Source organism: Haliaeetus albicilla, chromosome 13, assembly GCF_947461875.1.
Source record: "Haliaeetus albicilla chromosome 13, bHalAlb1.1, whole genome shotgun sequence".
Taxonomy (NCBI): domain Eukaryota; kingdom Metazoa; phylum Chordata; class Aves; order Accipitriformes; family Accipitridae; genus Haliaeetus; species Haliaeetus albicilla.
In genome coordinates, this window is record NC_091495.1 from 17,808,568 (window position 1) to 17,834,421 (window position 25,854).

At 40.7% G+C, this 25,854-nt stretch overlaps 1 protein-coding gene across 1 annotated transcript in view; it reads left to right on the forward strand.

Annotated features, from left to right (window-relative positions):
- The window catches only part of EPAS1 (endothelial PAS domain protein 1), a 78,825-nt gene that overhangs the window by 38,820 nt on the left and 14,151 nt on the right, over positions 1-25,854 (forward strand). Inside the window, exons 2-7 of the mRNA XM_069800309.1 lie at positions 3,433-3,623; positions 14,682-14,833; positions 15,431-15,515; positions 16,022-16,140; positions 16,246-16,448; positions 25,357-25,463. Of these exons, the coding sequence (XP_069656410.1) occupies positions 3,433-3,623; positions 14,682-14,833; positions 15,431-15,515; positions 16,022-16,140; positions 16,246-16,448; positions 25,357-25,463 (857 nt within the window). The remainder of the gene's footprint in view (positions 1-3,432; positions 3,624-14,681; positions 14,834-15,430; positions 15,516-16,021; positions 16,141-16,245; positions 16,449-25,356; positions 25,464-25,854) is intronic.

Here is a 25,854-nt window from a genome sequence, read left to right on the forward strand (position 1 = left end):
TCTCTATTGCACTGATGATGTGTGAAGAGGATTCGTGTCAGCCTTTCTTCCTAGCCTTCAAACAGGCAGGTTGTCACATGGTTACATTTTCACTCCCTAGCTGTGGGTAGTCCAGCCTCGGCCTGTGTAAAATGCTAATCCCGGCATAAAATGGGGGTAACTGCAGAGAGATTTAATGGTCTGCTGTCTGCAAATGAAAACTGTGAGAATACTGCTTTTTGCAGAATTCTGTTGCTTGACTGCAATTTTTGGAGGCTTTTGGAACCAGGACAAGTAAGCATAGAATGACCATCTTCGACATGGGTGTCCCTGGGAGGGACAGCAAGCAAGCACAGATGTCTGTCTGTGCCGGGGGGGGGGGGGGGAAATGCGTGGGGGTGTTTTGGGCCTTGGTGTGCTTGTGCTGGGCTGGCTACAATAACAATGCAACATGAGGGTGTGCTGAGTGAGGGAAGAAGGCAAGGAAAATGGAGGTGCAGGAAGTTACAGGGGGAAATGCTTAACAAGCAAATTGTTTGTTTTAAATGATAATGGGTGAGCAAGAAAGTCCTTTGAAGGCAACAAGGCTGGCTGATTCCTCCCCTTGTTTTCTGATGTGAGAAGGCTCTCATGCAGTGTGTAATGAACAACGATATCTCTCTGCAGAGAAAGTGAGCCCAACAGTCAGAAGCAGTGTTGAGAGAAAGCATCTGCGGCACAGAGAAAAAAAATCATTCTCTGCTCGTAGCATTAGTTATTAGAAACCTTGAGCAACCCATGGTTAATGAAACCAGCTTGTTTCATTAGCTGCACTTCAAAATTATATTTACAGAGGTTAGCAAAACTAAATATTTTTTTTGTGGCCAGAGTGGCGTCATGAGAGACCCTGTCTCATACAACTAATTTTTACTGCAAGAATTGCAACATGGCTTTGGCCTTGGTTCCCAAAGTTTCATATTTAAACAAGGAGGGACTGGATCTTGTTTTGCCCAAGTTGGTTCTAATGTGAAAATTGTGGGCTCTAGATTTAGAGCAGAGCTCGAACATTTATGGTTCAAGTTAAATTTTCCAAGCTACAATTGGAAATTCTCGCAAATATTGCCACGTGGGTTTTGTTCTGTTTGGGTTTGTTTTGTTTCTACTCTTTTATTTTGTTAGTAGAATTAGAAACTGAGAAGGTTTGTTCCCAGTCTGGCATCTTTATAGGCACAGTGTAGACACATTTTTCTTTAGAGAGCAAGATGTACCTCAGAAAGAAGCATCAGTGTAAGTAGTTCATGTGGCTCTCCCGTTCCCAGCACCTACCTCACGGGGGCACAGGGCATTTTCTGTTGTACCTTCTCAGACAGCTGTACCAAGGGACTTCCTTTTACATAGATGTAGTATGACTTTTACTTGGCAAGGATAACAGAATGGAGTTAGTGTCACCTTGTGAATATCTGATTCTTTAGATTCAAACTTGGGTGGGTTGGTGTTCACTCCGACGATGCTCCTGAAGTCATTATCAAAGTTGGATCCTGCCATTATGTACTGAAATGTGTGTAGGTCTCATCCCGTGCATACTTCCTGTAACAGATGCTTTGTTAGAAAATATTCACCCCAGGCAAAATAATTGTGAAAGAGGTTTGCTGAGGGCTGGTCATGGATCTCGAGAAGATACCGTAAGCATTTATGAGGCCCCTTGCCCTGTTAGCACACCCACTGGTGAGCACCTATTTGATCCCTAAGCATATGCCTTGATTCACATGTTTTGCAGCATGAGGGTCCTACTGATGTGTTGTGAGCATATTTCTGCTTTGGATGATAATGTTGAATGCCCAGCCTGGCCTGGGCCCCAGTAAACACCTTACTGTAACTTTACTCTTAACATTTATCACGCACCCTGACTATTTTTCCTTCTAATTTACGAAGCCACCTGTGGTTTCCATGCTAGAAGCTTTTGCAGGCAGTCTAGCTCTTCTAGAAATGGTCATCTTCTTTAGAATACATTACTATGTATTAATACTCTTTTCCTATTTTATATAGTTTTATATGAGACCAGGCATGATTGGAATAGTTTCTAGGATTAAGTGATGGGATTAATATTTGTTTTCCTCATCATCATCACACAAGAGAATATACTTATTGAAATATCCTGTTTTGATAGGATTTTTTTTTTGGTTGATCCATTTTTAGTTTATAGGCTCATTATTTTATACTGACATTGGGAAAAGCAGGTTATAAGATGCTTCATTTTTAGGCAGCCTTGCAAATAGAGAGCTGGTGATTCTAGAAATGAATGTGCAACCACAACAGCAAAAATGGTAGGGCTGATCTTCTCCATACCCCGTTCTGTGCTCATCCAAGCTGTGCTGTTTGCAGTGGTAGAGTATTACAGGAATCTGCCTGAAAGTAATACATTCTGTGTTGGCGTGACTAAGGTGCAAAACCTCAACTCATGCAAGTGAAGGAAACTTGTAGTATCAGCAGAGCTACATGGGGTTGAAACAGCTGATGGTTTTGAATGGATTCATGCTCTTCATGTTCTGAAATAAGAATTGTAATTTATAAAAGAACCTTAGAGATAGTGAAGCTCCCTCTTAAAACGTCCTATCCCAGCTCCATTATACATATAGCCCTTGTGTTTCTCACATGTTAAATTTAGCTGTATGTCCCTCAGTGGCTTAATTTTGCATATTTGCTTCATAAAGCGCCTTCTCCTTTCCTGCTCTTCTGTTCTTTGCAGAGTTTGAAGGAGGCTGGCTCTATCAGTCATGTTATTTTACTCAAGAAGGAATCTATTTTCATAGACTATGGAGAGATGATGATTTAATTAGAACAGCTTCTAAATAAGGGTTTATTGTAAGCAACAGTATTTTCTTTCCCATTTTGTATCCTTCATGGTCAAGGAAAGGTGGTTTTCCAGAGTAGTGTTGCATTAAGAGCTGAGACAGTTGTATATACACAGTTTGATACCCTATTATTACTTTTATTTTAATGCGGGGTACAGCCATGGAAACCCTATTACATTGAAATATCTACGACTCAGCCACGTGCACTGTAATTATTCCAGCTTTAAAATGGATTCTCACCTCATCCCAGAGTATTTTTCAAGTAAATTTAGGTTGAACAAACAAAATTTTTATTTTTAACTTTTCCTGAATCTCAGGAATAATAGTTTGCTATTTCATTTCAAATCTCTCGCCTAAGGCAGATCTTGATCCTGTTACACTCAACCGGGATTCAGGGTGTCCAAAGACTGGCTTGTTTAGAATCAGAGCCCTTTCCAGATGTGGTATTCCCCTCCTAATTCCCATTTTAAAAAGAGCAAATAGATAATAAAGTCTGGTCTGTTGATTTAAACCGGTTGACAGAATGGATTCATTGCTGAGAAGATTTACTCTTGTAAATGCCTCTTAGGTTGTGAAAAGCATTTGAAGAAATGTTTTTTCCTTTCTCTCCTTTACCTACCAGGAGCAGTTCCGAACGGAGGAAGGAGAAATCCAGAGATGCAGCAAGATGCAGAAGAAGCAAAGAGACCGAGGTTTTCTATGAGCTGGCACATGAGCTGCCCCTGCCCCACAACATCAGTTCCCACCTGGACAAGGCATCCATAATGCGCCTGGCAATCAGTTTTCTACGCACTCACAAGCTTCTGTCTTCAGGTAAAATCTGGCTAAAAGAAATTGTCAATGCTAATTGATGGCAGCTTGGTGAGATTGTGCATGTTCTTCTCTGGGTACTGGGTCCTAAAGTGAGAACAGGACACAACTGCTTGTGTTGTGAGAATGTAACTAGATTTAAAGATAGGTTGGTGGGGGTTTTTCATCAGAATTGCATATATTTTAATTGGGATAGAAAAATCTGAGTGATATTAGTCATATAAGGTCTTCATTACCAAAATAACAACTGATGCAGTTTTGCCACTCTAAAAAAAACCTCTCAAATCTCTTGAATGTGGTTTATTAAGCTTAGTTACAAGATTTTAAGCTTTTAAGAGTTTAAGCAGAATTCAAACATACATCTTAAGCTTCCGTGCTGAAACAAGTAAATTTTGCTTTGGTGTGGCAAGCGTGTTTGTGCCAGTGCATTCAAAAGGCAGCTGGGAAGTTCTGAAGGTCCAGTACTTTGTTTGAAAGGACAAACTGTGCTATATGCTGGTAACGAGTAGTAGGTAGATTGTTTATGATGAGGTAGACTAAGATAGATAAAGCAAACACCTTTTAAATACTCAACATGAATGGATTCTATGTCATCAGAATCTTGCTCACGTTGGACTAGTAGGAAATGTGAACCAGCATCATTTTCATAGCCTGTCAAAAGTAGTAACATCAACAGTATTCTAATTTTGCACCTATATTTGAATAATCACTTTGATGGAAATCTGTGGTTTGGGTAGATCAATGGAAACAACTGATATTTCCAGGGGAACTTTCACATGGTGACCTATAAGTGTCAAGAATATGTTAACAAAACAATGCCTGCATTGTTTGTGAAAGGTAAACCCAAAATTTCATCTTTTCCTTCATTAATGGCAAAACTCCCAATAAAGTCATGATTGCACTTCCTGTCTTTAGAAAAGTTGAGTCATACCATAGCAATTGCTTTAATAAATGTTATTAGGAAGTATCTCATTTTGTGGAAGAGCATGCTGTTAGTTTGTTGTTGGTTAGTCTGAAAGATACGACAAATTCAATTCTGTTTCTGCATGCTCTGTAATTTTTGTAGCTTTTTTTTGGTTCTGCTAAGACTATTGTATAAAATGTGGGTATTTTCTTCTTAGCATATAGAATCTGATTTTAACATTTACTTCTGTGAAAAGAAAAGTTTATTTGATGAACACTGTTTGGAAATCATCTCTGATTTCATCATGTAACTAATACTTGAAGAAGTTGCATAAATAGGTAAATGTTCTTAAACATGGCATACACCAAGCCAATTTGTTAGTAACTTTCTCATAAAAACTGAGCTTCAGCTTTTCAAATATTTATATGGCATGAACTAGAGACTGGCACAGCATAGGAAAAGCAAACTTCTGAAGGGCTGTAACAGATGATATAAATAATATGGGTGTCTGTGAAACTTGATGTGAAATAGTTTGATGCTGTCATCATCAGAAGAGACATTTGCACACCTGGAAACTGCTAAGTTTAAAGTGAACTTTTTCATATAAACTTAAATTTCTTGGTGAGGAAAAAAGCTACAGGTAAAATATTTGTTTTAGTGCTTCTGTAGTGTTAAGGCTTAGGCTCATGTTATTTGATAGCGGTGACAACTCAATATATGCATATATTATTCATACATATATGATTTTTCTGTGACAGTGTTTGAAAAACAATGTGATTCATGTAGCTGATTTACATTTTTTTTGAAGAACCATGAGGACCCAGCAGTTAGAAAGGAATCTGGAAATGAAATGTTACAGTAGTGACAGGCTGTGATTTAATATTCCAGGCTTTCTCTATGTTAGTTATTTGCTTAGCCTTAAACCTTGATGCGCTTTTCCAGTCTCAATATTGACTTGGAGTAAGTCCTCTCATTAAAATTTGTGTGTTAGTCAAACGCAGATTTGTCCATCGCTGCATCTTTAGACACTGGAGATGTAGATAAAAGTTTTAAAATCTTTAGTGCTCCTATTCTGAGGAATTGAACTTAAGGTACTTTAAAGGGACTGATTTTTCTGGAAGATCTGGGTATTATTTTCTGACAATGAGAGTACACTGAAATGAAAGAACTCAAGTCAGAAAACCACTGTTTGCTGGTAAAGGCCTTGTCTGCTACTTATATTATTCTGAGTATAGCTAACATTTAAATTAGCCAAGCTAAACAAGAAGGCTGAAAATTTAAGCCCTGAATATTTGAAAGATAAAATTTATCAGGCATTGGAATAAAGTGGCATCAGAGAGAGAATTTTCATTATCGTTATCAGGATAATGACTTCAGAGTACTATTTCTTCCTCCTGCGACTGCCCGACAGTTTACACTTGCTGAGACTCCTGAGATTCACAGGTGTGGAGTACTGCTCTGGCCAAAGTAAATCTCTATCAGTTTGAGAACTGTTTCTTGCTCTCAGGAGACAAGGCTGTAAAATTGAATATAGGTGTTTGTGGCAGGTGAGCTTTGTTGAAAAAATACCGCCTTTCAGGACTGATTAACACCATTGCTGTACAATCGCTGCTTAATATAGGCAATGTTTGACAGGTACTGTTTTTCTTATCTGTTCCTGTGAAAGTAGAATTTAAGTCTTTGATGGTGGGCTTCTGAATAATGTCAGTATTTATAAGGATACTGGCTTTCACTGGAAGGCTGTCTGATTTAATTCAAAGCGATAGGTTTTTGATAGAGCTTTTGGCTTACGGACAAAAAGGTTAGCTGCTCGTCATGTTTTGATGAGAGCGTGGAACAAAATGGACACTGGGCTTGTGTGATGCCTGTCCAAGCCCCGTTCTTACTTGTGCTCTGGACCCTTTCTGAGCTCCAAGCAAAGCTGCCCCCATTTCACACACACAGACTGGAATTTGGCCATCAATTCTGTGTTACATTTGAGGAGCCCGATTTGACTGACAGGGAGCATGGAGGTTACTGTGTTGTCTCTGACAGGTGAACTGAGAAATGGGGACATGGAGAACTGCAGTGTGCATTAGAAGCAAATGCCTGCCCCAGCCCACAACCCTCTCTTTGCCTTATGTTGTCTTCATGGAAATAGTTTTGATTATTTGGGCTAAACAACTAGTGTAAACTGGAGTTAAGTGGGAGTGTTTGTCCTGTCATTAATTAGGACATTAAAATAACATTTACTGCATTTATATATATATATATATATACACAATGTCACTAAAATAAGCTTGCAGTGCAACTTGAAAACTGCTTCAAAAGGAAGTAAAGAAAAAAGTACTGCTTGAATAGCATTTTTGTTATTTATTAATTATTCTATCAAAAACTACTGGTACTCCAGATTTTATTTTATATTACTGTTTGTGGGCATGATTCTCAAATGCAAAGGCATCTCTTTGTTTCACAGCAGTTTTGCTGGGAGCAGAGAGAGCAAGGCCCTTCCAGGACTGCATCCTCAGCTTTCTGCAAGCTGATGCTCCAGATGGGATTTCAGAGGTGACTGTAGGCAACTTGCCAGCCTCAGTCCGCTGGCATTGAGTGTCTTGTGCCCCTTCCTATTATTCCCTGACTTGGAATAGGGCTTTTCACTTGTGTAACTCAGGCTGTTTTACTAGCTGTGTCTGCATAATGATTATTTATCTGTCAGGAAGCCAAGACCTAGGGAAATCTATGCCCACATTCTTCCAGCAGGTGAATGGCAGAGCCCATGAATCTGAGCCCTCATTGAGAGCTCTCCTGCTATGTGCCTCTGAAAATCCCAGCTTCTGGATTGCAGGGTGCACATCTCCTGCAGGCGTTGCAGGGCCTGAGCTTGGCCCTTGTATCCTATCATAATAGGAAATAGCTGGTTGTATATCTCAGAGTTCAAAAGGGTAAAAAATACCAGGTTTTGCTTTATAAAAGTTGCTACTTTACTTAGTAACACATTTCCCTTTGATTTTCACAGTAGGCAATTCTGTGTGGGAATGTTGGAGAGGAAGCCTTTAACATTTAGAAATGCAGGCTGTTGGTCTGACAGCCTGATTGAGATTAGTATCACAGGAAGCAAACTGAAACAATAGCTTTATAATACTGTTTCCATGTTGTGCACAGAACAGTACACAGTATAATTGGAATGCTAAGTAGAAATACCATTTAATTATGATCATCTTAAATAATTTTTCAAGATGTCTCCTAATTCTGTTGGCATAATATATTTTTGCCATCATCACATTCAAATGTTTGAGATAAATTTAGAACTGATCTTTGTTCATTTCAAGTAAAGGTTTTGATCCCATAAAGTTGCTACTGAAAATAGTTTGATACTTATCAGTAGTGGAGCTTTTGGATTTGGGATCTTATGTCCTTTAGTCAGAAAAATTGATAGCAGTACTTGTCCCCTACTATTCTCTAGTATAGCTGCTAAATTAGCCTAATGCTTTTTTTTTTTTTTTGGGGGGGGGGGGGGAGTTAATAGATGGCAAAAGAGAAAGAACTGTCTTTTGCTAAAGAATGGCTGTCTTAGTTAGCAGCTATCATCGTGATAGTTGCTAAGGCTGCCTCAGTCTTTTTTTGCCTGAATATAAGGAAGAGAATCCACTTTAGGAAGCCTGTATAGGCATTAGCATGTAATGCCAGTAATTTTAAGTGTTTATTTGGTCCATGCTGATGCTAACAGCATTGCAGAAACCAGAACTCTTTGGTACCAGTGAGTTTCTGTGTGCCAGGACTACAGAGTTTTTAGTCAGGCTAATCAGGCAAACACAATTTTATCGGCTTTCTTTAATCTCATCCCAATTGTGTGGTCACCCGGGTGTCTTCTGTGCAGAGATCCAGCAAAGGAAACTGGATGGGAGTTGCTCCTGTGCAGGGAGACAGCAGCAGAAATGGGGAGGGAACAGGGAAGCAGACGGGAAGTTGTTTGGGAGAAGGAGGCCATGAGGAAGCCAGTGTGAAGTTGTTTCAAGGGAGGGAGACAACAGAGCCGGAAAGCCAGCAGGGAGCAGAAGGGAAAAAATAGGTTTTCTCTAGGCTTTTACGGGAGAGGACAAACCATAGGGAGAAGTGATGTGGGCATTGTTTTTTGAATGTCTGGATAAGCTGCATCTAATCTCAGACCATTGTGGCATAAAACAGTGCTTTAAAAATAGCATGTCTACTCGTTTGCTTTTATTAAATTGGAAAAATAGTTTTGTGTCAATAGTGCTGCTAGGAATGAGAGTGGAGCTGGGTGCTGAGTGCTTCAGCTGCTTAAAGTGATGTCCCTTTTCTGAGAGGGTGCACTAGAAGGTCCCATGGCGTTCAGGAAGCTTGGCGTGACGGGGTGCTGTGTCCTGCTGTTCAACATCGATGGCTGCAGGACTTGAAGCAGCTTCAAGTCCTGCCGTTCAACATCAATGGCTGCAGGACTTGAAGTAGCTTCCTGGGATGCATCTGAATGATTTGGCTAGATACAAACTCTGCAATCAAAACAACGTTAACAGAAGTGTTTTCTTTATCGAAGTTGCTTGTTAACTTGGAGATAAGAGCCCTTCAGGAAGCTTCAAGTTTAAGAGCAGCTTTTTCTTGATATATCTAAATTGAAAGCTTTTATTGAACACATTGAAAATATTCCCTTGAACAGTATGCACTGCCCTGTCAAGACAGAAAAAAAATTAAAATTAAAAAAAAAACCAAACAACAAACCACAGTTGCTTTCCTTTGATGGAAAACAAGAAACCAGAAAGAGACAAGTCTGTCTCAAAGCTGTCTCTGATGCAGGATGGAACTGCTGTTAGATTTTCCCTAACTTTTGCATCGTGGCATCAGGCAGGTTTTACAACCCTCCTCTGGAGTAGCAGCTATAGCCTGGTGTCTATTATGCACAATATCCAAGCAACTTTCTGGTACTTGTAGGATCCAGGATGAGAGACAAAGCCATGAAAATTCTGTGGAGGTGACAATGTGACCTCCAGTAGAAACCCTTTTTATCACTCTCTACCTCTGAACTGACTAAAAAGGCCCCTTTGAGTCAGATCAAAGGTGTTGAGAAGAGTATAGACTGTTTGCTAGGAGTTTGTTTATAACTGAGCAGTTATTTCTTGTAAGGAGAGCCTGATTTTTGAGCCTTCAGACTCATTCCAAGAGGTTGGACTGAAGGAAATGAGCAAGCATCTACGGAAAAAGTGTTCTTAAACTTGGGAACAGTGCACATCCTGACAGTGGGAATTAATCAAAGCTTGTTTACAAGAGCTATTTTTAGCATAAAAGGTTATCATAAACACTGCAATAAGCATTTGCCATTACAGTTCAAAGTTTCTTGTTGATGAATAAATTCTACTTTGGTGGTTAGAAAATTTTTCAAAATAGAGCTGATCAAAAAATACTTACTAAAATTTAATTCAGACTGAGACATGGACTGAAAAATACTATATCAAAATTTGATGCAGACTAAGAAATACAAACTTGGGGCAGTATGAACAGTGGATGACCCATCAAACTGGGACATGGACCATGGTTGCTCTGTTCCTGGTTCTGCTGTAGCTCTGACAGTCAGCCCAGGGAGGCCACTGCACTTTTCTGAGGTTCTCTGACATGTTTCAACATCTCCCGATCTCACCTAGACAGGGGTTCTCCCTCCTTTATAGGCTTCCCAGTACTAAATGAGCATGATCTTGGCCGGGATCCATAAATGTAACTATAATATGAACAATAATATTACAACACTTCATTCTGCTGAATGTGCTTTTAATTTATAGTTAAGCTGGCATATCTGCAGTCCAGTCTCCCTGCTATACTGCCATGGTGCCTGAACTGAGATACTTCGATTAGTAGAGGGGAGATGGAAAAAGTAGGAAAAAAACAAGAAATGCATCTTTATTTCAAAATTTAGTTAGCAGCTATTTTGAAAAGCGATGCTGACAAAGAAACCTAAAAATCAGGGTAAACTGAGTCCACAGTTACCTTTCTTTAAGACCTGGAAAATTTTGGCAAGTCTACATGGGGTGCTGCTACCTGGATAAAGTGACCTCAGACCTACTGGAAACCAAAGGTCTCCATTTCCTCATGCTAACCTCCCACTTCCATTTGGTCCCAGCTTTCTCAAATGTTTTCCATCTGAAGCTGAATTTTCTTATGCTAATGCTCCAGTCCAGCCCCGAGGTAAATTAATGAAGAAAATTTAAAGCAAAGTGAAAGACAACAGAGATTTCTGGGAGCAGCTTGCAGTAGCCATGCCTTTGTTTGTTTTTCTTCTGCAAAACAGATTTTTTTCTAAAGCAAACCAAATTTTTGCTAGTGGCAATAACTGAATTGCATCTGAGATATCAGTCTCCTAATGTGTGTATACCCTCTGTGTATTAGTAGCTAGTGATTTTCACAGGAGAAAGGGAACAAGCTACAATGCTGTAACTGCAGCCATATGAGGCACTGTTATTTGTTATTTATATTAGTATAATTATACTAAGTTACCTGATATAGGGCATACTAGGGCTGCCACAGTGATGCCCAGCATATTTTTTTGCTGCTGACTAAGGATCTTCAGGTAGCTAATATGCTTCAGGGGTTTAGCACAGGTGACACCTTCTGGGACTGTGTGTTTGCAACCACCTCGAAGAACCTGGACACAGCAGAAGATGTGAGCACCCTTGGTGCATCTCTCAGTGTCTGGGCTTCCCTGGGCAGGCTGCTGGGGGATGCTCATGGGGGACAGGCAAGGAATAGATGGGCAGCAGCAGCACAGTGGCCCCTGAAGGTACTTGTCACCTACATTTATGTGCTTGATAGTGCCTACAGTGTCCTCGATACAGCTGCTCTGTCTTTGAAATGTGAGCATGCCTTATTAAGTACTGCAAGAAACCCATATCTGCCAGCTACCCTTGCTAGCTGGGGCTGCTAAGGGGGAAGAAGGGGATGCAGTGGGGTTTATTGAGTTACCAAGGAAGCTGGAGGGTGTCTGCAAGACACCTTGGTTGTGCTTTTGGGTTCTGTGAGAGGGGGTGCACAGCAGCACAAAGCCTCTTCCCTCCCTCCTCCCAGTCCACATTACAGATGCCTCCAGCTGGACGAAGGTTGAACTCTGATCCCACAAAACCCTGTAACTGTGTGCTTTAAAGCTGACTATATCTTTAAGTGCTGTGCTCAGCTAGGATGTTAAGGGTTTGAACCTGCAGCCCCGATGTGAGTGATCCTATGTCCTCTGTGTGTATTTGTGTAAGTAATATAATTTATATACATGGAAAAGCAAACTTGATCATCTGATAATACAAGTAAAGTGTTTGTCTTCCACTGTTGGAGGCATTTAAGAATACAAATGCTTTGAATAGCCTTCCTGCCTTTGAATGGTCATGTTTTGTTAATGCAAACTTAATGAGCTGGGGAAAAAAAAAATGGAAAGGAGGGTCTGGGGTTACAGCTGAAAAGTCATTTTTTTTTTTTCTCTGAACCCACACTTGGCTGATTGTCTTGGGCTATAGCCATGATCCCTGCTGAATAAACCATTTGTTTGCTTCCGGAAAAGTAAAAAAAGACCGTTGACATTCTTTACACAGCAGAAACAAGCTTGGGAGCAGATGGTCACTTACCTTTTTTTTTTTTTTTTCCCCTTCCCTAAATGTCATTATGGTCAAAGTACATACTATTCAAATATATTATTGTGTATTTTCTGTATTTTAAATGCTAGCCCTGATGTAATTTCCTGAAGTCAGTTGCTTTGTACTGAGGAGGAACTGGCCCCTGCGTGTGTAGTTAGAATTGCAGTGCAGGGACACGAAATGATAAATCTCCAGCCTGTGCTGGCCATCCCCAGAGACCATCTTCTCTTCCCTGCTACCAAATTATCATGTTGAGAAGCAAATAATAAACCAAGTGCTCCTAATGGCTCTGGGGCTGAGTCCGTTTGTTCCTTTGTTTGCACAATGGGTAATGGGCTGCTGCCAGGGAGGGATGTTGAGGAGCAAGAGGACGATGCAGCAGCAGCAGCCAGCATCATTTTTGTCACCACTCCTCTGTTCCAAACAGCAGCTCAGTAGGCTCTGCAAGCTCATCCCTCTGCAATTGCTCACTGTCCATCCTTAGGCACTAGCAGATGCAGTTGCAGGAGGTATATAGATCAAACTCATCCTTTAATCATTACTCATTAATACTTCAAAGTAAAAACTGTATTAGTTTTGCTCAGCCTCTTCCATATCCAAAAAAACACCAAACCCAAACAACTTCTAATAATGTTTTACAAAGCAATACCCCATTCCTCTTCTAGACTTCTTCCAAAATGAGTATTCTGACAAGAAACATGAAGGGAAATTATGAATGTGCTGTTTCAGGGTGGAAAAGAAAAAAAATGAAATGCTTTTCTCAAGTGCTAACATTATGTGTACTAGAGAACAAAAACTGTATGCTGAAATTGCAACATTAAACCAATGAAGAAGAGCAACTTCTTCAAGAAACTCATTTAAGAGTCCCAGTGTTCTTGCAAGTAAGGCTGATGCTATTACGGCTGGAGCCTCTGGCCAGCAAAATCAGTGGTGGGTCCAGCCTGAAGCACTCGTGTGCCACCAGGGAGGGCCACAGAGAGCAGCATCCCTGCAGCTCCTCTCACATCACCCTGGCTGCCTTGGGCTATTGAGCACCTTTGATCTAGAAGGGACTTACCCATGGCCTTGTATCTTCAGCAGTGTATGGTTGGAGTTGGTTATTCTTTATTCTGAGACAGTAAGGGTTTTGTTTGTTTGTTTGCTTGTTTGCTCCCCCCCCCCAAATTTAGTGCCTTACCACTACACATATTTGCAATGACTGATCACAAGTGTGCAGGCTAACTGGCAAAACTAAAGATAAGCTCACCACAGCATGTCTGAGGTACACAGACCAGATGCGATATCTGTAAACAGTTTCGTAAAAAAATAATCCCAGAAGTTTAATGGAAAACATCAAGAAATTAATGGGTCAGCTCCTACACAGAAATTTTTTTTATACTAGTCATCTACAAATCATCTCCTGCAGGCTTATGGAGCTGAAACACGCTTAAAAGTGTAGAAGGGAAGGCAAGAGTGCTGAGTGGACACTTGGGTGACTGGTATTAGGAGAAGCAGTGTCTCGCCTTCCCTCCTGCCTGTGGCTTTGCCTACTTACTGCTTCCCATCACAAGAGATGAGCAATGTGGGGCACCCACAACAGGGCATCGCAATGCCATCAATTGTCTCTACAGCACAGCTGAAAAGCAAACAGGAAAATGCGTAACCAAAAAAACCCGCTTTAATAAATATTCTAGCATGGCCTTAGATTTCAGCATAGCAGTGGCGTGTCTTTCCCCAAAATTGGTAAGATGCACTGGGTTCATGAATCTGCATAGGCAAACACATGGGATGCAAGTGGGGTCTGAGGCTTTCCTCCTTGCGGGACAGGAGAAGCGTAGGTGAGTTTGCCTCACCTACGTGAGGCACCAAAGTGACGAAGCTTGCCAGAGTTTGGTGGAGTGGTGCGTAGGGAGTTCTGATGTCTGCAGATGAAAAAACAGGTGTTGGTGGGATGTGGTTTTCCCAGGAATACTGAGATTTATGGTATGAAAGAGAGATTCTCCTAAAAGGACTTCAGGGGAGTGGTTTCTACTTTTTCTACTAAAGGTAGTGTTAACAGACATCTCCATACTGAGTGGAGATGTCTGTTTAGGCATGCTTTGTAGGAACAGTATTTGAACTTCTTGGAAAACTTCACCTGATGGAAAAGTCTTTTGTTAGATGTTTGTTCGGAATGCACAAATTTGCTTATCATCTGTAAGATTTGCCCTATACCTTGTGCCTGTTAGGAGATACAAAGGTTGCATGTAGCCAAAACAATGTGCACGAAAAAGATGCGCTTCAGTGTCTAGGTATATAGGTGTTACATACTGAAAACACGTCTTGCAGAAATACGCTGAAGGTGAATAGAGGGTCTGTTGCATTCGCCAAAAAGTTTAGGAAGATATCTCCTGCCTTTCTAGTGATAAGGGTATGCCTTTCATACACTGTTTGGAAGGCCCCACCAGAAGCGGTTTGTGGAAAGGAAATTCTAACAGCAGAAAAATATTTTGTTGCCTTGTAACTGACTGTGCTTGCATTGAAAAAGGCTGGCCAGGGTGCTGAAGACTTTGAATGCTCTTTTTTCTTTTTTTTTCTCAGTATGTGCTGACAACGAGAATGAACTAGAGGCAGACCAGCAGATGGACAACTTGTACCTGAAAGCTTTGGAGGGATTTATTGCCGTGGTGACACAGGATGGAGACATGATCTTTTTGTCAGAGAATGTCAACAAATACATGGGTCTTACCCAGGTAACTTGTTCCCTAACACTTTCCTGTCTTTGTAATACAATTCCTAGAAACTAATCCTATGCCTAAATGCAGAAAACCAGCTGTGTGTCACTGCAGAAAAAACTGGAAATAAAATGTCTGATTTCTCAGACGGGTACCCTGCACACCAGACAACAGTGGGGTTTTTTTTCCTCTCCCTTTCTGTCAAAGTTGTAATGTCTTTGGTGACTGCAAAGTTGCCTTCCTAGATATTACCATGGAGAGGAGAATGGGTGTTTATTCAACTTGTGCCTTAGACACTGGGACAGAGGGGATGGAGCTGCTCTTTTGGGTCCTCCTTTTTCTGCTTTGTGGATTGGGGGTTTTCTCCTTCTGTGTTGAAAATAACCAGTGGTGTTGACTGTTAACTGCACCATGCAAATCCAGAGATAGGGAATTGTTGGGGAGAAAATGAGAAGTTGTGCATAGGATAAACAAAGGGAGGGTCACAGGATTTGTGTCTGTGAGCATCCTGTTGATGCACTTAGTTCTAGTGACCAGTTTCGTCTGGTATTTAAAAACAGATAAATACTATTAGTTGCTTTTATTTGGCTAAATACAGTTCTTACTTCTGCACAGGTGGAATTAACTGGACACAGCATTTTTGACTTCACTCATCCATGTGACCATGAAGAAATTCGAGAGAATCTGAGTCTGAAAAATGGTAATAATGAAAATAGAAAAGAGTCACTGTTTGCTTTTTAAATAACCAAACAGAATAATTGGCTGACAGTAGAGATCTCTTAGTCATGGTAAAGGGAATTTTCATTCCTACAGTAATCATTCACTGTTATTCAATACTTTGCAGATTTGTTTTGTTTTGCTAAATATTCCTTATATATATGATAGCACTAAGAACTGCTTGTTTAGTGTTTTCCTTTCATCAAGTTAAGAGAGGCATAACGTTTTCACTTGTAAGACTTTGCGAAGATTTATGTGCTGCAAGCTAAAACATAGGTTTAAATGCACAAAGTCCCATTTAAGTTCCACTTAAAGTTTTAGGTCTAAGCTCTGCAAACTGCTCTTCAATGCTCCATGAATCTTTGATGGTCTTTGCAGGTGAATTATCTGAAAATTAGTCTGCTATTTCTATTGAACCCTTCATGCTTATAAATAGAAGAAATCAAGAAGCAAAACTGAGAAAACTCATTTGCCGTTTTCCTTATACAGGTCCAGGCTTTGGAAAGAAAAGCAAAGAGATGTCAACTGAGCGTGACTTCTTCATGAGGATGAAATGCACTGTTACCAACAGAGGCAGAACTGTTAACCTCAAGTCTGCCACGTGGAAGGTACCATATTTTAGCCGTAATAAGTGCTTTGACATAAAAAGACATTTTGGCATGTAGAGAAAGTATAGTCTAAGTTTGTTTCTCATTCAAAAATGATCATTTCAGGTTTTGCACTGTACTGGACAAGTTAAAGTGTATAAAACGTGCCCTCCTCACACTCTGTGTGGGTATAAAGAGCCTCTTCTCACCTGCCTTATAATAATGTGTGAGCCTATTCAGCATCCTTCAAACATCGATATCCCCCTGGACAGCAAGACCTTCCTGAGTCGCCATAGCATGGACATGAAATTTACCTACTGTGATGACAGGTAAACTCCACTGCTTTTTCCTTTCCATGGGTGTTTCTATCTTCTTGAACAAAACAACCAGTCCTTCCAAATGTCCTCCTCTGTGGACCTGGTAAGCTAGGACAAGAAGTACAGTCTATTACCAAGACAACTATTCAGTGGCTCGCTTAATCCATCTCAAATCTCAGTTTAGTCAAAATGGTACTCCTGCTGTATTTCCTCCTCCTGCTGAGTGAGGAATTCAAGTTCACTGGCAGAAGACGAGGCAACTTAGAGCCATAAGCATTAGCTTCTTGGATTTTAACAAACTGAAGAGTACAAAGGGTTTCTCTTCTCGTTTTCAAGAGAACATCTGAAATGACATGCATTATGGACCTTAGTCAAGGACTATTTTATGGTTGGTTTGGCCCAGGATGCTATTGTTGGTTAGCTGGAAAGTACTTTATGATCTAGATTAAGAATTGCTAAGGCATCCAGAGCATCTGCAGCTCTGAAATGAGGTTGCAGCCTCTTGCTCAGTGAAAAGCAAACAGTCTTTGCTGGTTATCTATCTGCTCCTTTTAGTAGCAAAATACAGAGGAGGTGAGGATCTTGGGTCAAGCAAGGGGCTGTGTCCTCCACTCCTCACACTTCCCTCTTGAGTAGAAAAATTGGAGATCCTTCTAGTCTCCACCTGCCCAATTTCCCCTCGGATCTCCCTGGCATTTGATACCATCTACCTCTTCTCCCTGTCTACGTATTGGGTAACCATCTTCCCTGTGTGTGAGTGAGCCAGAGATCCCTTCACATGAAGTGTCCTGTTCTCTGTTTCCCCAGAAAGTCCTGTTTGCACTACTGCAAGTTTGGTGTTTGTTGGGAGGTTTTTAAGTTTATGAGGTCATCCCTGAATTTAATATGAAATTTTCTGTCTAATTAAATGGCCTCCTGAAATTCAGAGGTGCTAGCAACTGCTGAGGTCTGTAGGGTTATCACTGGGGTTATACATATGCTCGCATCTTATGCAAAAACTCACGGGATTGAGATCTTGGTTATTTTTTTCATCCTTTGAAGGTTTTTCAAAACTTGTGCTAAGCAAGATTACTATTTTAAACAATGTGATGAAGCAACTGTATAAACTAGCAGCATTAGCAGCTGTGAATGAAAGCAAGATTACAAGTGTGAAACTTGTCACTGACCTTCGACCTCTCTGAGAATTTAGCAGCAAGTGTGCTGTAACTTGAAATGTCATCTGATGTAACCGCAGCAAAACAGACTTCCCCTCTCCCCCTTTTTTTTCTTGTTAATATTTTCAGGATGAAAATATTGAGATATCAATAGGATTTTGCTGCTGGGGGGGGAGCAACAATATGGTAGTGACTCATTATTAAAAGCAATATACCTCTGAATTACTGGGGCCATTCAATGGTAGGCTAGAAGAGAGTAACAGAGGAGAGGATTTTGCTGTATTGCAGCATTCACATGTCTCTGCTCAGACTTATTGCATAAGCAATTATAAATGCAAATTAGAGGGACTGCTACTATCCCATTAAAGATACACATGCTTATTTTAAAAAGAATGACATATTATGCCCTGTCTTAAACAGTGGGAGTTGATTTACAGGGAAAACTTTTCACATGGCAGTGAAATACAACAGCTTCCTCTGGAGGATTTAACTTGTAGGGAATTTCAGAGATTTTTCTTTAAAACCAGGCAACAAACGAGCACATCTTTTACTAGATAGTTTTGGTTGGATGTTTCATTCATGTTTTATTGAGATTATGATAAAGCTGTAAAAAGTCAGCCAGGCCAGAGAAGGAAGAGACCTTGTGAACCTTTTAGGTTCTTCCCAGCAGATCCTCCTGGCTCTCACTTCCCTCCAAGAGGGATGTTGATTTCTCTCCAACAGGCGACACATCACTGGACACATAAAAATGCAAAACACTCAGCTGTTCTTATCAAATTTGGTGCTGCTAGACAAATTGCATTGAAGGAGCAGCTTATGCCAAGAATGTAAATCCAGGCTGAGGAGTGGAGGAGGAAAAGCAGCATGTGCCGGTCAGATGCCTGAACCCTTTTCAATGTACTCTGGCCTTTCTGCAGCGATGCAGCAGGGCTGACAGCTCATTTCTCCATAAGAGACTATGTCTTTCCAGTTCAAGGCTGATATCATTGAGGGCAGCGTGCCTCCTCTAGCAGGCTTCTGCAGTGACCTGAGTATCCCCTTTGCAGTTCATCTGGTGTGGACAGGTCTGCTTCCAGGGAGCACTAAGTTTTTATTTTTCAAGTATTCAGTTAAAGAAACTCTAGGATTTCTGAGAAAGTACCTTAATGAATGGCAGCTGTGCTGGACCTTACTAATGGAAGCATCCACCTTCAGCGTGAAGCTTAAGTGGGTACAAAAGAGAGCTGCCCTTGTACATGAAGCTGAAATTTATCCTTGTGGAAAATGAGGATCACGTCTGTCATCTCCTTAGGAAAGCTCATAGTCTCTCACAAAGCAACACACAAAATACAGGCTGGCTACCTTTCAACACTTTGTTAACAAAACCTAGTTGGCTGAAGTGAAGTGACTTGATTCTTCTGGCTTTTCCTCAGGAGGGTACAGGATAGATGCAATATGAAGCAGGCAAGACTGGCCATCCCTCATTTAAAAAGTGTGAGGCACTAGCCTGTATATTTTGCTCTCCAAAAATAATTTATATATGTGGGCCTGTGACTTGCCAATGGTTAGGTGGGATACGTTTCTATTCTTAAAACATCTTTTGCAAGGTGATGAGCCTGTAGAGAAAAGTTTGTGAGATATAAATAATAAAAATAGGTTGTTCTGTTAAATGCCTGCTTCAGCCGTTCTTGGAGAGCAATTTAAAAATGTTCCCTTGCTCCACTTATTTTGGCTAAGTGGTTTACAGGAAGGATTATTTTAGCTGTAATACGGAAATGCCGATCAGTGGTACAATTCAATAATCCAAGTGAAGATTTAGTTCAGCTGCACAATGCTTTTGGGTTGGGAAGATGGCCAGTAAGGGTGTTTTAGTCAGAAAAAAAGGCAAGTGTTTGTACGAAAGCAATTTTGTTACCCTGGTGGCATAGCTGATGCTCGGTGTATCTTCCTGTGCAAGGCCACAGGTGTGATGGGTAGATACAAACAGTGACAGTATGTTTCTGTGGTGGAAAAATCCACAAAACAAAAATGAAAACTGTATCTGAATTTGATAGAAACCCCCAAAACTACTTCAGGTGCCTCAGCAGATGCAGTCTAAGCCTTTATGGTTTATGCATAACAAAGGAAAACCATATGCTGTGTTTTGGAGGGAACCAGAGTTTTCAAATCAGGGATGGTAACATGGTGGTGTAGGTGGCGTTGAGCTTTTCAGCTTCAACCCTGTGACCTCTCTGAGGTGCTGGGGACGGGAGAGGGAAGTGCTCTTTGCCCATGACTGCTGTGGGTGACATGCGTGAGAGGAGAGAAGGATAAGGAAACAGATCTGTTCTGCATGGGGTGAGATCTGTAGGCAACAACTCCAGAGGCTGCGTCACAAACCAGTTCCCTGGCACTGGCACACTGAGAAGCGTATGTTCTCCATTACTTTGAAGGCATGGCTTGTTTGGGGGAATTGTATGTTCTTGGTTACAAGAAAGTCAATTAGTTATACTTTTTTTTGCTTTTTCTTGATTGGAACATTTTAATGGAAGAGTTGAAGAAGAAAAAGGAGCGATGGAGGATGTATGGTGATTCAGAACAGGATGGTGCAGGAAGATGCAATGCCAATAGTGTTGATCCCAGTCAAGTTTCTCCTAATATGAGTGTACATGTGGGATCCAGGCTGTGCCCGACTGAGAGAAAACTGAGTTGTACTGTGCTTCCAGTTATGTCCCTGTAAAACAGAAATATGCAGGCACAGGGCCTTATATGAGGATTTAAGTCAGTTTGCCATTGTACCTATATTTGGGGAATATTTTTAAATTGGGTGAGAATGCAAATAAGCATTTGAAAGGACCTCCTGTCCCTCCATCCCTGCTCAGGGAGAAAATGTAGTATGGAGACAACAGTGAAGTGATGGCAAAACTGGCTTTTGATATATGTCACATTTAAGAAAAAAACATGACCAACTTCTTTTGTTAATAATGAAACTTTGATTTAGGTAGACCAAATGAGTAGGAGAGACAGAGTCCTGGTGAAGTTTTTCATGTACCCATCTTTTTTTTTTGCCTAGCAGGGCAGATACATCTGACCAGGCCAGCTGTCCCTCTGAAGAGTGGACAGGGGTCCCAGAATTTTGCATTTTATTTTTTTCATTGGCCTGGGTTAGCGTAGAAGAAGTCATGAATTTTTTCAAGAGGAAATGTGGGTACTTGGCAGGACTGCCACACTGCCCTGCTGCCTGCTCTAGCAGGTTGGCAGGGTGCTTTACCCCAGGTCTAGTGGCTGTGTTGGGCTTTACTTTTTTTTTTTTTTTAACTCATTCTGGTTTAAGTATAACTTTGTTTGTTTGCTCCTGTCAAGATCAATTTAACTTCAATAACTTGGTAACAGTTTGAATACAGAAAGACTTTGTTAAGAGATCCACACCCTCACACACACACAGTCCACACGTGGCTTGACGAATATACACCCAGCTGGTTTTTTATGAGCAGTAAACATTACAGCAGTCTTTCACAAAGAGCCTGACTTCTCAGTCCTGATGGTTCTTACGATACTATTTTAACTCAAGAAATGGTATACAATAAAAACATTTGTGCTCCCATAAAGAGACAGAAAAGCACAATTTTAAGAAAAACCGAAACACTTGAAATAGCTCATCTCATAGGAGATGTAGCCTTTGAAGTAGTAAGCTTTGTTTGCTTTGCCATGTCTCAAAGAGATAAAGCAGAGCAAAGTTATACAAATCTAGAAATAGGATTCAGATTGCTTGTTTCTCCATTGTGTACCTTAAGCACAAAACTTTGCCTTTACTCCACATCCCAAGAAATGGGTATATTAAGAGAAACTGAAGTAGTGCTCAGAAAGCATTTAAGTAGCAGTGGCTGGGACAGATCCTCTACTGCAGAGGGCTACTGCCCACCTCTTTACTATGTTTTTCCGAGATTTTGACCTCAGTACCTTATGGTGACAAGTTTAGCTCAGAAAACTGAAGTGCCAATCTGGCAAAATTAACATTCCCCCAAAGGTATTTGTGTTTTCAGAAACTAGTGGTTTATGGGAGAATAAATAGCCTCTCAGCCCAACTGTCATCTTCAACAAAAATTATTATTATCCTTCTAATTAGCACCAATTTAGCTTTTACAAATGCAAAGGAAATACAAAGCCTACTGAGGCAGGAATGCCATCCAAAACCACCATACAGTTTGTTTTCCAATTTTGTCATTCCACAGCTTTCACAAAGAGCAATTTTCTGTCTGGTGTGTAAGCAAAAGTAGAAGTCTTGTGTTCTGAACTTAGTGTTGTTTGGTCCCACGGGGCGTATACATTTCTGTGACTCCCTTAGTTCTGTACTCCTCCTCCTCATAGTTCCATCGAATGCTTTTTCCTTTGCACTTAGTCCTCTGTGTATTCACTTGGCATTTCATATTGCTAAGAGGCTCCTATGGAAAGCACGCAGAGTTTGGAGGGTGCGCCTCACTGGCGAACCACAAAGTGATGCTCAAGTGAGGTCAGTGCAGGGACCTTTGCTGAAGCACTTGCTGCTGCCTCCTGGCCCAGGTGCTGTTCGGGCTCTCAGCTGTGGCCACTCTTCTTCCATGAACATCTCGGGACACTCACAGGATGGGTGTGATGGAGATAGGGATAGCTGCCCGCCTCAGCCTTGGTGCATAATGCGGCATGGAATTGGGTAATCTGATTTCCAGCCTTGCACTGCCTGCAGCCTGCAAGACTTTTTTTTTAAGCTTTTCAGAGCCAGCAGCACCAGAGGAGGAATAAAGGAGGGTATGATCTGCCAATTCATGCACCCAAAACCAATACCGCTAACAATTCTTGGAGAGAGGGTGTTTGTTATAAAATAGTAGTATTTAAAAATCTAGGAAGAATTGTCAGCCAGTTTTAGGGGTTTTCGGGAATGGGAGAAAGAAACATTCTATAATTTTTTAAAAAATCATTTTATTCCCAGGAGTGTTTAAAGAGAAATTTAATGAATCTGAATAGTGGTAACAGATTAACAGATCACTTAACAAGGGCATAGAAGCTGTTTAGCCCCCCCCCCTTTTTTTTTTTTAAAGTAACTATTTTAAAACAATTACTTTTGATTAGTATTTCAGTGTTACCAGGCATGGGTTTAGAATGCAGCCAATGTTGTGGGGTTTGTGAGTAATTCTTTGATATCTTATTTATCTTTCTGTATACTATTTAGTTGATTGTAGTAAAAAGATATCAACCCACCACTTGCTAACTTTCACCCAAGATTACATTAGATCTAATTAAATTTGACATTGTCACAGCAGGATTGCACCACAAGTTGTTCTGTGCCATGGAATGACAAGAAGAGTAATTTTATAGTGAGGGTGCTCTGTTATGAACAGCGAGGAGCAATTTGGGAGGGGAATTACAGGATGGAATAGACAATTTTGCATAGAGATTGCAATTCCTATATGATAAGAGTTAAGAGTCCCCCAGCCCTCTGTAATGCATATTTTCTGCTTGCTATCTGAGTTCCACTGTTGACACCTATGAAGGCTATAATGTGGTTTTGGATTTGCATTGGTGCTGCTGGGTACACAATGCTTCTTTTTTTGCCATTATCTTTATTTCTTTTTCCTTCTCCCTGCCTAACCCCCACTTGGCTCTCAGCTCCCAATAACTAGATTAAGAGTAAGTCCTCAACTTCCTGAATTTTAAAAGCCTTCCCCTTGTGATGAGCTCCAAACTAACTGGGATGGTTTTATGGTACTATGCCATTATATAACCAAAGGCCAGAGTTTCTGTTTTTAAAGAATGTATATTTACACTGGTCCTGGCAAAAGCCTCTGGCCACTGACACCAATGTGTCCCAGCTGACTGTGTAAAGGCAGGCAGTAACTGTATTTTGGGAGCCTTACTTTTATTAGGGCTCCTTCTGTATTTGTTGTTTTCTCCTGATGGTTCAGGTCTGATGACCAACTTATTATGAGAACTGCTTTTATTAAAAAAGAAAAAGCAATTTTGGTTTCAGAGAAAAGTTACAGATTTGACTGGGGAACAATTTAAAAGCTTAGAAGCTCGTTAGTGAAAAGAGTCGAAAAAGCAACTCTGAAACTTGATTCAAGAATTTCCCCTTTGTCAGCCTAACTGCAAGCATAAATAAAACTGTAAATGTAAAGAGAAGAGTAAGTCTTCAGGGGGAACCCAATAAAACCAACTATCGTTTTTGCTCAACTAAACCATTATAAACCCAGGTTTGTTCCATGGAAATCAGGACAGAGAGTAGTTTTCAGAATGACAAAACCAAGGTGTCCCAGGGATATGAGCTATACAGTTCTGTGGAGGTGAGGGAAAAGTTGACTCAACGCCTTGGCATTCAACCCATACACAGAATAGCTCCATCTTATGTATCTTCCTTGCTGCACGGGGATGCAGGAGATGAATACCATGCTCTTGCTCTGTTTCACAGTATTTACATGTCTGTCTTGTAAGGACATGCTTGTGTCTGTAGGGCTGGGCCAAGGCTGTCCTTGGAGTAGAATCACAGAATCATTTAGGTTGGAAAAGACCTTCAAGATCACCGAGTCCAACCATCAACCATGCCCTCTAAGCCATGTTCTGAAAGTACACAAACCTGAGGATGTGTCTCTTAAAAGCAACAATGCCACTAATCAAATGTGGTGGTGGCAGATAAAGCCTTTCCAAGGGAGTTAGTTACGAGGCATAAAACTTGGGCACCACCGTTGATGTCAGTGGTGTGCTGCAAGATGTGACTGTTCCTTGCAAACCTCCTGGCTTTTCAAGGTTTATGACAGCTTAGCAGTCAGTTTGTAGTCATTTCTGCTACTGCTCTCTGCTACATTACGGGTTGTTATTGCAGTTTAAAAGCTAGGAAAAGGCATCCAAGAGCACTGTTGACTTGGAAAACAGTAATGTTTCCTTACTTTCCCAAAAGGTATGATGTCCTTGCTTTTGAATTATTTTTTTACTTACTGTGTTTCCTGTAAAGTAGTGTGTGATGGTATTTCAAATTGAATTTAGGAAAAAAGAACTCTTTTCCTCCACTCTCTCATAAGCAAAAATCATCTTCACAGTTTGATGACATATTTTCATTTATTCAGGACCTTGTGAGAAATCCTGCCTTGCCTGAGTACTCAGAAGGGCTCTGAAAAAAGTCTAGTTTTTGAGATCATGGCTTCCTTTGTGTAAAATACTACTTAGTTTGTGGATTAGTCACCCAAGTAACCTAATCCATATGCTAAAGTTCTCATATAATTAAGAAACACTAAGTAGAAGAGCTGATTTTTTTCTTTAACTGCACTTAATTTCTCACCTTGCATTTTTATTTTACTAAATGCAATACCCAAAGTAATGATTTAACCCTTCTACATATGTTTTTTAAATGTACACATACTTTTAAACCTGATGGTGCCAACCACTACCCCCCTCACATGCATTCGATTTTGAATGATGGTAGTTGGGAGTCTCTGCATGTAGTGGACAGCCTGAGAACTTTGTCAGCAACAGTTTTCCAGCTAAGGCCTTCTATAAGAGATACTGTGCAATAGGCCTGGGAAAATTTGCACGCATGTAATGACATCCCTAGGAATTTTTATTCCGTTAGTAGTAAAAGGCAGTTTATTCTGAACATGGAAATATTTCAGAATGTGATCAGAAGTCGTCTACAGCTCCTAATGTGTTTGGAAGTTCAGAATTTCTCATATTATGGTTTTAATTCTGTTAGTCTAAGGACTAGAGCTGATAGCTGCCCTGCACATATAAGCATAAGGCTAAGGTGACCTGAATTTTAAATATCTGGTTTTTTCTTAACCAAGAATAACAGAGTTGATTGGATACCATCCAGAGGAGCTGCTGGGCCGTTCAGCATACGAGTTCTACCATGCCTTGGACTCGGAGAGTATGACCAAGAGTCACCAGAACTGTAAGTCACGTTCTTATTGTTCTTCACAGTTTGCACATAAAGCACAGCTAGTGGGTTCCTCAATAAGTAGCTGAAAACACAAATGCACCTCGTGTGCAGATATTCTCTGAGAACAGTATTTACTCTTTGCAAGAAAGCTTACAGGTTTCCATGCTTGTCTAGCTGAAACCTGCTGCTGATCTTTCCAGAAGGTCTGATTTCTGCCATAATTAAAACTAAACTTGGATGGTAGAGAGGAGAATCACTGTCTCTCTAAGTGATAATACAAGGATCAGCTGAAAACTTGAAAAGCTGAGTTGGGCAGTACAAGCCTGGTGAGAAGTGTGTTTACTGGTGGTATTATCCTTCTGCTGTGCCATTGGGCTCAGCAGGAAGAGCAGCTGTAAAGTGT